Below are 18,451 nucleotides of genomic sequence, written 5' to 3'. Positions count from 1 at the left end.
GGCTTGCAGGTCCTGGATGCAAGATTATAGCCAATGACCTTCTTTGCAGAGCGAATGATATACTGCAGTCTGCTCTTTTCCTTAGTAGTGGCACTAGCGCACTAGATAGTGATAGAGCAGGTGAGAATGGACTTGATGATGAAGATGTGCAAGTCACGGAGGGACAAAAGATTGTAGCGAAAGGTCTTCTCTGCAGAGTAAATGATACAGGGTCAAACATTTGTAGATTGTTAGGGTCAGCCTTATGTTATAGGAATGGGAGGCGAGAGCTGGGGAGGTGAGGGGTCATTAGGATGCCCACTGTGTGTGTGTGTGTGTGTGTGTGTGTGTGTGTGTGTATGTATGTATGTGTGTGTGTGGGTTGGTGGGGTCTCATAAACCCAGTGCTTGGCCTACAGTCAACAGAGCACCAATAAAAACAATAGCTGCTTCCTAATCGTGCCCTTGTGGTGCTCAGCATACACACAAACACACGCACACACACACACACACACACCTCTTACCTCTTTGGTCCATTATCACCTTGTTCTCTGCTGCACTCCTGTCCAGATTCCAGTTGTATCCTCTCATGGGGAAAATAAAAAAAAAGGCTTTTGCGTGTTTCGGCTGTGTCTAATTGCTGGAATATGGCTTATCTCGTGCAAATAAACTGCCACGACACCATTTTTCATTCACTTTTAATCTTTTACAGGAGCAGATATAGTGTAACCAGACAGGGTGGGGATAAGCTTTAAAGTTTTAGGCTTTCATCAAAACAGAATCTGAATGAATCAAGTTAGATTTGCTGAGTGTCTTATTGAGGGAGGTTTGTTTTTGCGGTTAGATCATGGGAAGATGAAGCGTGTGAGTGTGTCTGCAGCTGTTTGTGTGCATTTTATGTTATTTTAAGACCTGAAGAAGCGAAATCAAGCAGAGTTAAATGTTTTCTGTCACTTTGGATTTTGCTACAACCATCTGTTAGACGTACTAGCTTGAAACAAAGATAGAGATCATGCTGCCTCTTTTTGCTGAGGGGGGAGAAGACCAGCAAATGTTTGCTTTGAGGTCAAAAACAGCCAGGATGTGATGTTCTGTTCTCAAAAACGGCGAACTGGGTCAGATCGACTTGTCCTGTTCACTTTCTACATCCTTCGAAGGAACTCTTGATGCGGAAAGAGATAAAGCTGAACCATACAGTCTACAGTTACACATCAGCTCCAGCAGTTTAATTGGTGTGAACAATACTCCCGACTTTTCTCCCTCCTCCTCTTTTGTCTGTCTGTTCGTTATTCTTTGCATGGCTATCTTTTTGTCAGGCCCTTTATAGAGATTATACACAGGTATGAACACAATAACTAAGACATCAAAGGATTAAGATGCATGATTTTTTTTCTTGTACTGCTTTAGACATTTTTCTATCCTTTTTAAGGTTTCTTCTGAAGATGTCATCTTTAATCAAAGTGATGTCTTTCATGTTCATTGTTATTAATTTTCTCATAGCAACGTTGGTCTGGTTGGTCACTTCTTACATTTATATGAGCTCTAGAGTCCTAATCTTTGTTGGGAGCCCCTGACCTTTCCTCTACATTACATACAAGATATTTCATAATTGCCATGGAATTTAATGTTGCCAAGATGAAAACCATGATCACTCAAAGGCCTCAAGGACAATCTTCATTTTGATCCAATTGGTCCTATAACATTTAAAAAATCTAGAAGAGCTGCATGTTTAAATAATTTTACACCTATTCAATTTAAGAGAGAGCTAACCCAGAAGTAGATGGTTCAACTGGCGGAAGTCTTTACTGTGTGCTCGCTCTGTGGGCTCATAGATTCAAAAGGTCCTGGTAATTTAGTAACCGAAAAGTCAAACTTTTAAATGAACATGGTACCGTCTCCAAGACTGTATCAAGTTCTAATCATGCATCCATGACTAAAATATGGTGGTAGCAAAACAAAACGCACAGCCTAAACCAAATCTTAAAAGCTTACGCTAACACAACATTATCTTGATAAGAAATATCAGCCACATGCTCACAACGACATGGCTTTCTATTCCATGTAACATTGTGGGAGCAGAGGTGATTTTTTAATAGATGAGCTATGGCTTGTGGGTGAAAATTTTAGATTCCCACTTTGTAGCATAACAATAATCTAAAGTTAAATAATGTTAATGTAGATTTAATATTAAATATTACAGCCAGGGACGAGAAAATATGGTCTGTCATGTTATTTAGCGTTCATGTAAACAGTTTAACGTTGAAAACTCTAATCATAGATTATTTTAATTGAGTAGAGGAAATATTCTCCATGTTGTAAAGCTGGAAGAATCAGTTAGTGGAGTATGAATATATCGATTTCTTCCTTCAAAAGTTTAATCATAGAAAGTTATAGGCCTTAATTTGTTCTCGTTTTTTGTTGCTTTCCAGCACAAATCGATGTTGCTTTACAGCATAAGACCAAAGTAAGTGCAAATCCTCTTAAATTCAAGAAAAAGCAGTGTCACCAGAGTTGAGGGTTTATGGGAAATTTGCTCTTACTTTGAAGAAACTCTGGAACTACCAATACCGCTGGCATGAAAAAGCCTTCAAATTCCGTCTGTTTATGGAAACTTCAACAAGGTATTACAGCTAATTTGACAATGATATATTGCTGTTTAAAAATGCTACATGTTGCACTTTTAGCTGAGGTTGTGTCCAATATTGTTAGCAACCATGACTCCAAGAATGACTCACAGTAGTAGTAGTGCTAATGCCTCGCTGTACACCCTCCATGGAAAGTTCACGTTGGGAATTTCCAGTCAGGACCTTGTGGCTTGACTACAAGCTTGGCGTACGGTCGCCTCGTGTGTTTTTTTTCCGCTCTTTTCTGCAGTCGTGCCCACATAACTGACCTACAAATGTGTGTGAAATTTACGCATGTTGACTGTGACCTACTGTTCGAGATGGAAATGTGTGCCTCGCCATCATAAAGGATATACTATTCTAGACTACTGGTTTGACACAAGATTTTGGGTGTTACCTAATCGTTAAGGACAGATAGCATGTGTGGTCTTTGGCATTGTTGGAATCAATAAATACAACCACCGATTAACAATTCTCTACCACATGTTCAACATTATAAGTATTTTAAGTATATAAGTATTTTAGACCTTTGAGCCCTGAACAAATTGGTGCAATTTCTTTCCAAAACTAGAGCAATTAGCAGTTTGATTAGAAATGTTCCACAAGTTGCAAGAAATTAGTAGTTTGAGTAAACTTTATTTGTTTTTATTTATTTATTGTTTCATTATTTAAAATTAATGTAATTGTTTATTATTATTTTTGAGCACTTTTTTCCTGGCCATTTCTGTCTTTTTTACTGTTCTTTTTATTATTATTATTATTATTTACTTTTTTAGGGTAATTTTCATGTACTTTTTACTAATTTCTCGCTAGTTTTGGGGTCATTTCTTTTGTCATTGCTTATTTCCTTCTTCCCATATTTTGGCAGGAATCAAGCCAATTTGCTCCGGTTCCAAAGGGTTAATGGTTATTCTTTTTAAATGACATGAGTATTCCGCCTCCTGGTCTTCGTTTTAAATCTAGTTTTTGTTGTTTACAGCATATGCAGGGTTAACCAAAAGTATCCAATATGTATCAAGAGAATATTTTGAACAGATAGACAACTAATCAGAAACAGATTATGGTGTTTACATGCCAGTAACCCAACTCTGGTCACCAAGTCCAAGCAAATCAAGGTTCGGAGCTCTGAAAGTTCCTTTAAATGGGACAAAACACTTGACTCCACGATATTAGAAAATTACCATAATTCAAACGCACTCAGTGACTCACAGAGGAACAGTAGTGTCCTCAGTGAAGGGTTGGTTTTGGGTAACCTAGGTCTCTGGCAGCAGGGATCACCTATTTCTGTTTGGCTTCTCTCGGGAGAGGAAGACAGCGGTGACTTTCCACCCCGAAATGACTGCTACATTCCCGCTGTGCGACAACGTCAGACCGACCAAAGTCAACAGGGCCTGCTGTGTGAGTGTAACTAAAGGAGGGCCGGGGGGCCGTGCAGTGGACGACTGCGACTCCTGTGCGACCACACAATGCCCAGAATAGATCATCATAAGCATAATGGCTTCATTCAGTTATTCTCACACACACTTCCACATGCTTTTACTTTGTTTTGACCTGGTTAGAGCGCCAGATTCATGGTGTTTCCCACATCTGGGAATTTTAGACAGAAAAAGTTTCCTAAAGTGACTTTTGATTGTTGAAACTTCTCTGGCACTCATTGTGTCGTTGTGAGGAAAAGTTCAACCATCTGGCAGCTTACCAGACTGAAAACAACCCTGTAAGCCCACACACGTACGTACACACACACACACACACACACACACACACACACACACACACACAGGTACTGCAGTATTTCCTATGAGGCCAGATCTTTGCACACAGAGCCGGGTGGATTTTATGTGACAGGCAAGAAACCTTTATCCCAAAGGAGAAAAAGATTTATCACAGCTTGGCACAGCTCAGACCTCGACAACCCCCGTTTGCATGCTTGCACGTGCATATGAGTGTTTGTATGCGTATGTCCAATGATGATGTATCGTTCTCCCTTCTCCAACCATATGGCAAGTCACCGCAATTAGGCCAACATCCCGCTCCGAGCCCGCATGCATCACCGGAGGGAGAAGCTATGAGTCAGTTGTTAACCCTGCAAGAAGAAGAGTTCACCCAAAAGTGCCCACATTGATCATTTTCAGGCGTATTTGCAGTCCTGCATGGCGAGCTCGTTGCCGGCTGCATGGTGTGGCGAGAGGGGTTTTGTCAGGCAGCGCTTACGCTCGAGATTTCGATGAATTCCTCTTAACCGCTTCTCCTCTTCTTGTTTTTGCTCTTTTCCAGCTCATTTCACACACTGACAGGCTGCCCTGTGCTTCAGATGAGATGGTGAGCGAGTGTGGCAGGATGGAGGTTGAGCTTCATGTGAGTGTGCACCCGTCTGCATTCATGTATGAGTCTGTGCACGCGCATTTCAATATCTAGTTAGCAGCGCGTGTCAAAGTGTCTGCCTATGCAAGCAAGCGTTTCTAAATATGTGTATGTGTGTGTCTAGACAAGGCTAAAATGTGACCATGTGTGTGAGAGTGTGGGCAAATGAGTGTTAGCTGTCTGCGCTGTGGTTTTTTACAGCATCACCCACTCAAATATAAATGCGAAACCTGAGACGATTCCAAAAATCTACATTTTAAGACTTTTATTTATTTGAGATTTTCTTGACTGAGTCTTCTCCTTTTTATAGGCTTTTTAATACTTGCCTATTCAAATTAAATTGTTTAAAAGGGAAAACTACTGATTGATTGAGCTCAGCTCATGGTGTGGGGTTGTAGGTGGACATAATTTGTGTTAAAACGGTGCTTAGCAGATTTTCAAACAGCTTTGTATCAAAACAATGTGGATAGTATATGATGAAAAACTGTGGTAAACTTCCCTCCATCTAACCAGTACCTATATATCTCTCCATCACCATTAAGTCATTGTTTTAAGATAAATTTTTCTCTTTTTTTTGAGGTATTAAGTCATTATTTTGAGATACCAAATCATTATATAGACATATATTTTGAAAAACAAGGTCATTATTTTGAGAGTTTAACATTATTCTTAGACAATAAGTCATTGTTTAGAGATACGAAGTCGTTATTTTGAGATGTCATTATTTTTAGATATGTTATTATTGTGAGATATCAAGTCATTATTATGTGATAATAAGTCATAAGTTTGAAATACTACGTAAATATTTTAAGATACAAAGTCATTATTTTGAGATAATTAAGATATTTAGGATAATTAAGATTATTTTTGAAATGTTAAGTCACTAGTACCAAGTCATTATTTTGAGGAAGTTTCTCATTATAATGTCTTACGGGATCTTTTTTGAAATCACACTGGAAGAAATGGTTTCCATAAATATGTACTTCTGCACCCACAGTGCAAAATTAAAAATCTAAGCTAAACTAATCCCTGTAGAAACAATGCTACAGTTCTTCTATATACTGTACCTGGTGGCTGTGAAGTGTGTGTGTGTGTGTGTGTGTGTGTGTGTGTGTGTGTGTGTGTGTGTGTGTGTGTGTGTGTGTGTGTGTGTGTGTGTGTGTGTGTGCATGTGTGTGGGTTTGTGTTTTTATCCCTCTAACTCTGCTGCTGATCCTCTGCCAAGTGGGTCAGTGTCACTGGAGCAGACAAACTGATGGAGCAGTATAGGTAGAAGAAGAGAGTAGGGAAGGAGGGGAAGAGGGGAAAAAAGGAGAGAAAGGAGGAAAGGAAGGGCTTGTGTTTATTCACCCTCATTCCTTTTCCTCGAAATCTGTTCACATTTTACAGAATTGAAAAAGGAGGTCACGGGCCACAACAAGGCCGCGCTACAAAAACAATTGTACATCGCTGAGGTCTGCATTTTCCTCATAGTGGAAATGTCTCCTGTATGTATGGATGTGTAAGGGGATTTACTGTGTGGCTGAGTGTGTGGGAGACTATATGTGAGCGCACGTGCGCTCATCTTAAACCACTACCAGACTCGTCCCAGATGTGAAGCAGTGTGAAGCAGCTGGACAGTTTTCTGGGGCTTCGGAGGTGGTCAGGGCCACGTCTGCACAAACAAAAACTACAGGGCCTGATATTCTCAGGCGTCCTTAATGCACGTGAGCGGACGTAAGCTACAAACACATACAATCTGTACACATGTATGAGGAAACACTTAATGTTTTCATTGTTTTGGGTTTAAAATGCTGATTGACTTATAAGCTAACTAGACTCTTAAACTGTGCAAATGACAGTAATCTTCCAAAATATGAACATGCCCTAATTTTTTGAGCTCCAGTTTAAGTGAAAGAAAACGCAGGAGGGGCGAAATATAATAACATAAGCATTGTTTGAGTTTCACACAGTGAACAATGTTTGCAATCCGATTATGTGCTTGGTTTGGTCGGACTGAACAGTAAAACAGAATTACAGATACACACCGGGACTGTCTCCGTGTGGCCTGTTAGCAGTACAAGATCTCCTAAATATTCTCACAGCCAAGTGCGTCACACTTGTCATCGATAACATCGTCTAAACTTCAAAATAACCTGTGATTTGACTTTCTGATAATCTAATATGTGTTGTGTATAAAACCAGTGCTGTTGCAGCAGAATGTGCTTTTCCAGTATGAATCACCTGTGGTTTCTGATGACTCATCAGTGATATTTGACTAGTGTGTTTCTAAGGGATATCATTTTTTAAAAACATTATACAATTCATGGCGGAATATGATTTAAAAGAGGGCCCCAGGCAGTCCACATGCTGACATGGATTGGTTCTGCTGTTGCTATTAACCTAACGCACCAGATGGTTTGTTACACAGTGGGGTTGATTTGAATACTCAGAGGAAACAAGTATCTGGCATGGATTATGTACTTTTTCCAAGTACAAGTATCATTTGAGTAAATGCGTCAAAATTGTGATGAAGGAAAATCCTCATTTAAGTAGCAGTGCTCAATTTTCTACTTTTGTGATCAAAAATGATCTGATGCTCAATCCTCAGGCTGTTCTGTGAATAGTTTTCTAATGAATAATAAACACAGCAACTTATGATCAACCTATATCAATGTCAGGTGTAAAATAAAAACCTTTGGTTAGCCACACACATCTGTGGTTTCTGGTGATTTAATTGGGTGATTATGGATTCGGATAATGGTGTCATTGGCAACTTTTTGGAAAAGGGCTGGCAAAAAAGAAACTTGGCAGGTGATTAGATTAACCATCTGTCTATCATAGGCTAACTATAACCAATCAGATCAACAAACGTACCAAGGGATCCAGTTGGTAAACTGAATCTCTCTCTCAAGGCTTCAGTATGGCAGTCCAATAACCAGTGGGTGACATCATGGTAGCTACGTTCATTATTCATACAGTCTATGGTCAAAACATTCAGAAAACAGTTCATTCATACAGCATAGATATCTATATCTATATGGTCCAGACAAAATGGATCAATGGAAAACATAGTCAGATCCAATGTAAAATCATTTATTTTGATTTGAAAGAGACCAGTTAGATGTGAGCCAATATCGAAACCTTTCAGCTATGAAAAGAAAAGCTAATATAAACTCAAATCGACAATAGGTCACGGGTACCAAGACTGTATTTTCTGGCAAAATGTTTAGCCTCTCAACTGTTTACGTGGTGCTCAAACATGGTGCTCTAGTCATTAAAACTAGAACACATCCAATACCAAAATCTAGTCCTGTAACATACAGATTCTGCAAACATATGCATTTTTTTTTACAGACTGGATGCAATCTGAGTACAACCGAGCAAAAGCACCCACATTATTGCAGACCTGGACAGACCCAAAGAGAGAGAGACCAACACTGGCAGCAGCACCACCTAACAAGCCACAAATTAACATCAGCTGCAGTTAAAAAGAGAGGCAGTGAGACAGGAGTCACCAATCACCAGTGGTTTAATCTTTGCCATTTCCTGTCTTTCTTGTCTGTTTCTGACTGTTAAATTTGTCTCTTAAGCATCAAGTAGACAGACTAGTTGTTTCTACTGATGCAGAGCTGTTAATTTCTGCAGCATGGCAGAAATTTCAATTCAGTGAAAGCTCATAAATACCACTGATTTAAATGAATTATGCCATTTGATAATCCAGAGCAGAGCTAGTCATTTCGGCTGCTCTAAAAACTGGTTCAGTAACTGTTGCCATGATGACCAAGTCTGCCGAGTCAGCACTGCTCTGCTGTCTGCTTCTGGTTATCTGACACTGTGTAGCTCTGCTGTTGATATAGCAACATTAATCATATAAATTCAGGGGATTTTCATGCAGACTTTTATCTTGATGTGTGTGTCTCTGTAACCATGTAAATGTAGATACCTTGGTCAGAGTGATGAGCTCAGCACACAGCGGCAGCTCATAAACATGCTGGAGCCACGGGCCATGACCGCCGCAAATACGCCATATCAACCACTGTAGCCCCCGTTTTCTTTCTCAATCACACACATGGACAAACAGCTGAGGCCGATTTGCGCCTGAACACAACGTCCTGTCTGGCCCAGACATCGACTGTTGACAGCTAATTCAATCTGGATCAAGATGGTGCAATGTGTTGTTGAAACTCAAGCCCGCACTGTTTGACGTTTGCCAATGAAACGTGACGCCGATACACCGATTGGGGAGCGCGTAGAACCATGAAAAGAATAAATTTCTCCTCTTGCAATCAGGTAAACATTGTTAAAAGAAGAACAGGGAGTCTTGACATCCATTAGAGCGAGGGGGCAAGGTTATAAAACACATCTGCTAATAAAATATACATTTGAGATGTTTGGGAAATGGGACGTTTTGTCTGAAAGGGATATCTTCAGGCTGGTAAATCTACTGTTTTACACACAATAAGGCAATACTAGAAGGTGATAATAGGGCACATACGCTTCTTTATTGATAAGTATAGTTGGACAAAGTCAACTGGAATAGAAAACAGCTGGGGTTGTGCTCTGAATATGTCACTATATGTGTATACACACTGCGGTACACTTGAGGACTCGTCTGAACTGGACGAATTCGAAGATATTTTGTGGACATCGAAGTCACTGTGGTTTGGTTCTGACTTTGAGAAGAGGCTGTTGTACAGTTAGTGGTTTGGTTTGGGGTTCGGGTTTGAGTGTGGATTTGGGGTTTGGGAATGGATGTTGTTATGGAAAGGTGCCTCACATAGGATACAGTGCAAGTGTATGTGCAGGTGTATGTATGGAGAACTAGTGCATGGATTGCTGTTAAATTTGGCACATATATTCTTGTTCCCCATGAGGATTGATCTTGCAGAATTTGGCAATTCCCTCATATTCAATTAGATGGCTTGACCAATTGACTGAACTCCCTTTCTGATCATTAAGTGCTCATGTTAGTGGGAGTCATTGATGGGACTGGTTAGAAGAAATCGCTCCATGTAATTGTAGCCAGTGTACGGAAAGTTATGTAGCCCATGTGTTTTCCAGTGCGGAATAAGTTTACATTCTTTTCTGAAACATTGTTATGTTTGCTGGCGAAGGTCCCGGTCAAGTACTAATTGTAAAAGAAAAAAAAAACTTCTCTGTGAAAAGATTACAAGCAAACATTTTCAAAATCTTTACTTGAACTGGTGCACAGTAATGGCTTGTTGTGATATGTTTATAATTTAGCAGCTGTCAATCATCAGGGGCTTGGAAACTATGTTAAATGAGGCTGAACGTGTGGGTGTATACAGGAGGTATATTGAAGGCATAATAAATAACACATTTTTGGAGGACCTATTAAGGTTTTCCGTATTTTCTGTCAAATAATGTTACAATGTTAATGTTGTGTCAGATGTTGGATGTAAACATGGCCAAAGTTTCAAATTATATGGTAAACGTGTGTAAAATGTAATCCCTTTGAGCAAAAACCTCACGCATATTACTGCAAAATATTTTTTGGTTGTAAAAATTTTGGGTTAGAACCTTTTTAAATAATATTTCATGGTAAAAGGTGATGCTATACTCTGTTACAGTAATTTCCCAGCTGGAAGTACACTGCTACATGTAGCTGCATTGCAGCATCAGGGAAACTCTTTGGTTACTCTTTGGTTGCCAATATTGGCAATTTCTTCCTGACATTGGGTCATATTCCTACCGGAACATGTCCACTTGGTTTTTATTTTATTTTATTTTTTATTTTTATAGTAGAAAGTGTCACTATACTCTGTTAGAGTCATTCCCAGGCTGAAAGTACACTGAGATATTAAAGCACCACATGCTGACATCAGGAAAACACACCCTGTGGTTGGTGATGTTGTTAATTTCTCCCCAGTTCTGAAACATATTCCTGCTGGAACATGTCTGGTTGTAAATACTTTAGTTCTGAGGCTTTTATTGATGATTTTTCAGCAATAAAGAGTGCCACTTTACACCATTACAGTCATTTCCTGGCTGCAAGTACACTGCTACATGTAGCTAAGGAAACATGAGATTTTGGTTGCTGATGTTATCAAGTTCTCACCGATTTTGGATCATATTCCTGATGGAATATGTACAAATGTGAAGATTGTAGTTGAGAAGCTTTTATTATAGTAGAAAGTGCTGCTATACTCCATGACAGTCATTCCTCAGCTGCAAGCACACTGCTACAAGTAACTACATACTAACATCAGGGAAACATACTCTTTGGTGGCAAATATTATTAAGTTTTTTCTCCAGTTTTGGACCATGTTCCTGCCTGAACATGTCTATTTGTGCCTTTTTCAGTTTCAAAGCTTTTATTGAGTGTTTTTTATGGTACAAAGTACCACCATAGCCTGATACAGTCATTGCCCAGTTGCAAGTACCATGCTACCTGTAGCTACATGCTTAACACAGGTGTACAACATAAACAGTGTGAGTGTGAGTGTGAGTAAACTCACATGATTTTGACCAATAATGCATGTAAACAACCCAACCTGAAAATGACCATTAAAGGTCCCTAAACTGCATATTAGATTATGCAATAAGTTAATTTAGGACTATTCCTCAAAAATTATCATAAATTTAGGCTACAAAATTATGATTTTGTTGATACATCTAGTTTTTCCAGGTATATAAAGTGTGCTTGAGTACATGTCCTAACCCAGTTGAGAATTGCAGTGTTTCTGTTGCTGCTTGAAGCTACTGCCTGTGCACTTGAATGCTTTGTTTATGTGCAATCCACAGCCATGTGCTCGGGGACTCCTTACCATTCATCTCAAAAAGCCCGCTTGTTAACCTCTTTGACAAAACATAGTTAAACGGCGTAAAAAACGTGACCTACTTTTACGCAGCTGGAGACAAAAGGGCACGAGCGCAGACAGAGCGTCATGGAGGATTAACACATATACATGCACAGATACACTTCTCCTATCGTGTGCTGGCTCTCCATGTAAACCTGGTAGTCAGTAGGCCCATGCATCCACGCACACACCCATACATGGTCTCATATTCCCTCCTCTTGCCCTCGTTTGGCCCACATCCCACATCGCCTCACGGGACTCCCACCTCTCGGCGGCCTCAGGTCACAGCTCATTTGCAGAGGCCATCTTTGTTTCCCACTCTCCCCCCGCGCACTGTTTTGTTGGGCTGGGAGTCATAGGCCTGCTCACGTGTTTCCCCCAAACTATCACACTCACAGCAGCATGATTATTCATGTAGTGGCAGGTAAGTTAATTTCATCGTGTAATGTTAATCAGTGCTAAGCAATGCTGCTAAATATTATTTGGTCCAAGTTTGCTTCCCACACAGGATTACTGAAGAATACCACCGTGTAAGTACACTGCCATGTAGGTGGGTGTCTGGCAGTTAAAACAAATAAAATAAAAACAAATCTTTCTCCTTCCCTGATGGTAAAGGTCTCTCTTGGGGAGTGATTCAACTGCACGTAGGAGGTTTGGAAATAATTTGGCTTTTAAAATCTGTCAGGGACTTAAAACACGCTAATCCATTTCTATCAGTGCAGAAAGCCAAAGACAGGCAAAAATGACAAGTGGAAGACATATTGGGTTTAACAAACATCACTCTTATCCCACTCAGGCTTATATTTGCAAAAATCAGGTAGACACGTGAGTTTTCCAGAAGCTGCTGAGGCGGATTTCTGGATATGAGTGTGACTCATTGTGGAGACTCCTTACCTGTCTGCCCACTCAAACACACATACAATCAAAATTGGCCACATATTAAGTTATTTTGACCCCGCACATTTTCCTAGGCCAGTCAGCAAGCTGAAGTGAAGCTGTCACAGGCTGGATGAGCGCGGAGGCCGTTAGCACCGTGGGTCACTGTGGGGAAAGGCCGTCTGCAAAGCCAATTAGCCTCTCAGCGCACCATAAAAACAGACTGAGCCTGCAGCTCGGGGGAAAACTTTCCTGGCCCAGGGTCCACGTGGAGGATTTTTTCCAATACGACAATTTGGGGCGATGGGCGGTAAAAAAAAAAAAAAAAAAGAGAGAAAGAGAGTGAAACCCAATCTCCCTACTCCCAAAATATTTGCACTGCAGAGAAAAACAAAAGTGATCTGATTTCTGTTTGAATCCATTTTTGGTGACACACTTCTCGAAGGAGACCGGGGGGAAATGTGAAGCAGACACATAATCTCTCTTTGACAGGAAAATTACCCAACGAAGTCTAAATGTTTATATACTGTATACCAGTGGGGGAAATGCTGGAGCGCTTGGTACAGAGGTAGAATGGTTCACCAAAAACCAAATGGCTGCAGGCAAGCTTCCAAACAAACACCTGTCAAATGGAAAAGTAAACAATAAAATGTGTTTTTTCAGTGATAAATTACGCGGTGCAGGTATGCCGTGGCACAGAGTGGCTTTTCTTGAGTCCTTTATTTAACCAGGACAAGACTCTGCACTAATGGCACATTGAGTCACCCTCATTGTTGATTTTGGAAATAGTAGTTTCATAAGAAAAATAAATGTCATCACCAAGTGATGGCAGTGTCAGCACTCGGAATTGGGCCAGTTTATTTGGCCAAGTTTGGGCCAATGCTTGGCCACATCATGTTTTGATTACAGGCCAGTGACGGCAGTGATTGCAGCTGGAATTTGGCTTGATTCTGGGGCGTTATTCATTCCGATTCTCAGCCCAGTAGGGCAACCAGACACAGCCTGACTTTTGGACTTTTTGCCGAGTTTGGGCCGATGCTGGGCCAGATTCTTGTGGCAGGGTAGCTTTGTCTTTGCTTAGTCTTTGAATCTAAAAAAAGACGTCCCGTAGGCTGTCTGTGTCAGAGACTGAGGTGCAAAGACATGGACATTTACCAGGTGGAGAGGTTCATACTGAAATATGCTATTGGTTGCATTATGCAAAATGTAGGATCCATGGTTTTTTGAGTCAAAATATTATCATGGCAGTGCTGCTTTGATTTTTGAATTATTTTTCTAATCTGTGTTGCGAGTTCCTCAACCTTATAGGGAGGCATTGATGGGGTCATAGGTTTTGTTTCAGCATTTAGGGGCACACATTTAAAACAAGAGTGTAGGTACACACCACTGCAAAAACCCTGAATGAACCAAACATGAACATGATGCCTCTGTGTTTATTGCTGCCCATTCTGCCTCTCTGTCCCTTATTTCAGTCACATTCACACCTCTCCACGGCCCTTCGTTGCCATTCTCTTCGACTGCATCCTAAGGCTATTAACATTCACTTTTCCTACTTTGCGTCTTAGTTCCTTCAACTGGGCACGCATGGAGAGAAGCAAAAAAAACAAACAATGCAAGAGGAAACAAGAATATGTTTTTAGTGAAATGAGGCTTCCTTTCCTCTGAAGTGAGGCAGCGTCTATTTCTAATGATGGCGACAACTGCGCACAGCTGGATCAGCTGTCAGACGGCTGTAACAGCTGTTTGTGTGCACACGTGCGCTGTGCTACGTCCAATAAAGGCATAAAGTTATCAGTGCCAGAGCGCAGTGTTTTCTCTCTGTAGCTTGTTATCTGCTTAACCCTTTGAAACATGGATTAACAAATGTTTTCTTGTGCTGCTTTCAGCCTTTTGAAAGCTACTTGACCCTTTGAAATGTGAGTAAATTGGTCTGCTTTCTTTCAATAAAATCAGGAAAAGTAAAAAATTAAATTTAATTTAATTAAATAAAAAAGGATAGAATAACACCAAAAGGAAAAAAACAAAACAAATAGACAAGAGCACTTGTTAACAATAAACTGAGGTAAATCAGGATTAAAGTACTGACATAAGATAAAAAAAAAATTGACAGATTCCAACTCCACCACTGCCAAGAGTCCTCACACCCCTGTATACTCCTGTATAAAATATAAAATAAAAACAGTTTTTTTTTTTAAAAAAAATCAGCAATTTTTAGGTCATTTTTGTTTTTTTTTTTTTTGTTTTTTTTACCTTTTTAGCATAGTTTCAGGTAATTTTCTCATAACTTTAAAAAATAAATACATTTGCTAACTTTTGAGCGACGTTGTGTTAAGATGCTTATTGCTTTCTCCCCATTTTTTAAAAGGAAGAAATAAAATTAATTTGCTTAGGTTTTAATAAACACTTGTACATGAATGACAACCTGCATTTAATATTAATACTTTGTATATGGTGCCTTTTGAACACCGGAAATTATTTACTTGGCTAAATGTTTCAGGGACAATTTAAAAGATCTAACTGTTTACATCACCAGAGCTTCCCTACCAACTCACCTGTTCCCCATTTCCCTTGTTAGTCTTGCAGTAGTCTATATATAGGTTACCAGCCAACTTCCAGCTGCACTTTGCCACACTGTCTTTCCTCTGCTCCAGCTTTTGTCTTGCTTGCTTGACCTACAGACTGAATTTTTGCTGATATTCTTTCTAATTGTCCCAGTAATTGTAATTATCTTCCTTTATCCACTGTAAAAACAAAACTTATTTTAACCACATGCAGCATACTCCTCCCCGAGGCTTTTCTTGGATCACTTTCCCTGCAACCATATATCATGATTAATGTCCTCTGTGATTGCACTATAGAAAGGTAGCGGTGGATCAATGCACAAACACACCGTGGCCTTATTCAGTCCAGACGCTGCGGCTAATCAAAGTTAAAAACCAGAACACTCTCACAAGCCGCTGAGCATCTGCAGAATGGCACACTTCACTGATACAAAGACGACTAAAAAAAAAAAATTGCCTGGGAGTTTTGCCCACCCACACACTGACCTACAAGCACAGATCTGCCACCTCCAGCACTCACTCTCCCTCCTTCACGTAAAGGCTTTGAGACACATGGAGATCTAGTGATGTTTTGACAACAATCCCAGCGTGATTTACTGACTTCGTTTCCCACTCCCTGTGTCAGTTCATGTCTCTCTCTCTCACTCCAGCTCTCTCTCTCTCTCTCTCTCTCTCTCACACACACTCACACACACACACACACACACACACACACACACGTTTTCACTCAGGTGATTCAGATCACAGTGCTTAATGTGTCACGCTTGACTTTTGCCTCGGGCTGGGACTATAGAAAGAGCAGGTTTTCCCACACAAACTCCAAGGTTTAAACTTATACATGTTCTCTCGCAAAAAAAGATTTAAAACATGGCACACAGGCTTTCTTTCTTTTAAAATTTAAAAAAGAAGTCTCAATTCATTATAAAAATGAACTGAACATGAACAAAACTGAATGTTGAAAAAAATGAATGTTCTCAAAAAACTGTTGCTGATATATTTGATTTTATCCAAAACACAAAACTCCTTGTGTGAATCCTGGATGGCCATGCTTCAAAATGAAACCCATCGTCCTCTGATGACTGAGATTCAGGATGACTACAATAGGGGACATTTTTGCAGCTGTTTTGTAATGTAATAGACGCCATTATTGAGAATTAAACTTGCAGAGCACTTGACAATTTTTAATTGTTCACGTCGTATTTAATTCAGCGTGGTTCTACCATGTTCCATGTGTGCAAAACAGGCGCGTGTCGTCCAGTTTTTACTCCTGAATTACATCACGGTTGAATGACCATATCCTTTTATGAAAGGATAATGTAACATTAAACAAATATAATGAAGCAAACTTGCAATAATGTTCTGTGTATGGAATATTTCTGTGCTGTTGCTCTGTGTGTGATGTCAGGTTGCACAGTTGATAATAGTCTCCTACCTGCTCAGTAATTGGTTGAGGGTGTGCTTTGTAGCTTACTTGCACTTTATAAGCTTCCAAACAACAGTTTACAAAATGTTGGTCAATTGTAATTGTCCAATCACTGATTCATAAATGTAAGTCTAGTATTCACTCTCCCTTCAGCTGTGTTTTGGTGTCAAATCCAAAAGGGAAATATCTGGCTCTGTAGCTGCTAAATGTGCCACTTTTCTTACTGAGCAGGTAGTGAACAGTGGTTTTATCAGAGCTGTTTCGCTGAAAACAGCTGCCTACTCCAGTTGGAAACCAGTTCTTTTACACACACACACGTACTGGAATTTGGAGGCAGCGACCATATTATTGAAGGTGCAAACACTGGAAGTGGAGATGCAAACCACAAATTATTTGATATGGCAATATACATTTTTTAATCTGTGTTTTTTGGTGAATGTAATCTGATTATATTTCTCTGCTCAAGCCAAGTCACTTTGTGGTCTGAAGGACACTCCTAATGCCTGTACTATGACGCAAGTTATTTAGCTTGATGATGAAGATACTACTCTGAAGTGAAGAGTGGGAAAGTAACAAATGACGAATGAGATTTATCTGACTGAAGTGTTGCATTTATAATCTGGGGAGCCAGAAGTGTTGTTTCCAGTTATCATCACAGATCTCTGTTATTCGGTTATTCTGAGCTGCAGTGATTGATTCATACACTCAGTATGTTTACATGCACAGTTTAGTCGAGCTTTGATTATAACTCCATTAGGCCATTTAATAGGACTACTGTCCTTTACCCACTATGCAAACACTGGAGGAGAATCGATTTATTGACCGATGTATGTCAGACTCTGCCACAGTCGGTGGTGTTATGCCCCCTCTCTCCGTTGACCCATTACGTCACAAACCTAACAAGTTAGTGAGCGTCAAAAAAGTTGCATGTCAGATGGTGACAGCATGGATAGCTTTTCAGCACTGTGTATTTCATATGCGCTTATGCTTTACTTGGTAGCTTTGTCTTGATTTGTTTTCTTCCTTTCTTTTTCTTTCGTTTTCCACAGGCTTTCTTCTATAAAAAAAAACTGTTTGACTGATATTAAAAATGATCTTTATTGCAGCCTTAAGTTGCTTGCTTTGCCAGCGGACTTTAAGATTATACAAAATTAGCACTTTCTGTCATACATTTATCTTGTTTGCAGCAGTTTTCTAAATATTCTCAAGTCTTATTTGCCCCTGGGCAATCTGTTACAGTGTTTTGCACACGGCGAGGCCCGCCTAAGACACACCTTAATGGGCCACCCAGGGGTGTTAAATTGCCCTAGAACTTGCAAGCCCCCCGGGCCATCCGGTCCAGCACAGGAGCCCTGGAGATCCCTTTCCTCCTGGAGCCCCTGTCAAAATCTCTGCAACAGATCTGCCAGAGATCCCCTCTCATAGCCAGATGAAAGTCTGCTACCGGTAAGTAGGCCATAAAACCACAGGAAAGAGGGGGAAAAAAAAAGAGAAAAGGCCTTGGTATTCAATGCCAAAATGCAACCACCTTCCCCTCCCTCTCTCCCCATGCCTCCACTGTCCACACACCCAGTGCATCCTCCCGTGCAGCGCCTCCACCCTCAACTACAGACAAATGGGTCAGGAAGCTGTTTGAGGCACCCCCTGTGGTAAACGTGCTTGAGTGCAGGGTAGTGGTATAGCAGGGGAAGCAGGAAGGCGGGAGGAGATCCAGATTGTTTGGTGAGCTGTGGGGTGTCAGTGAGGTGTCACCATAATTACCCAACATCATCACCCCACCCTGGAGAACTCAGGCCTTTTAACTGGGCAATTGAATAAAGATGT

At 40.3% G+C, this 18,451-nt stretch overlaps 1 protein-coding gene across 9 annotated transcripts in view; it reads left to right on the top strand.

Moving 5' to 3' along the window:
- The window catches only part of LOC148185501 (uncharacterized), a 112,903-nt gene that overhangs the window by 43,356 nt on the left and 51,096 nt on the right, over positions 1–18,451 (top strand). For 6 of the 9 annotated variants that reach the window (XM_088074784.1, XM_088074789.1, XM_088074786.1 and 3 more), the window contains exon 3: positions 4,878–4,958. The exons of 1 other annotated variant lie outside the window; for it this stretch is intronic. In XM_088074784.1, coding sequence (XP_087930910.1) covers positions 4,878–4,958 — 81 coding nt within the window. The remainder of the gene's footprint in view (positions 1–4,877; positions 4,959–18,451) is intronic. 2 more of the 9 variants (XM_088074792.1, XM_088074788.1) reach the window with 1 other exon arrangement.

This window comes from Plectropomus leopardus, chromosome 24 (genome assembly GCF_026936395.1).
Source record: "Plectropomus leopardus strain MGB_pleo_1.0 chromosome 24, ASM2693639v1, whole genome shotgun sequence".
Taxonomy (NCBI): domain Eukaryota; kingdom Metazoa; phylum Chordata; class Actinopteri; order Perciformes; family Serranidae; genus Plectropomus; species Plectropomus leopardus.
Note: the sequence above shows the minus strand (reverse complement) of the source record. Positions and strands in the feature narration are given on the sequence as shown.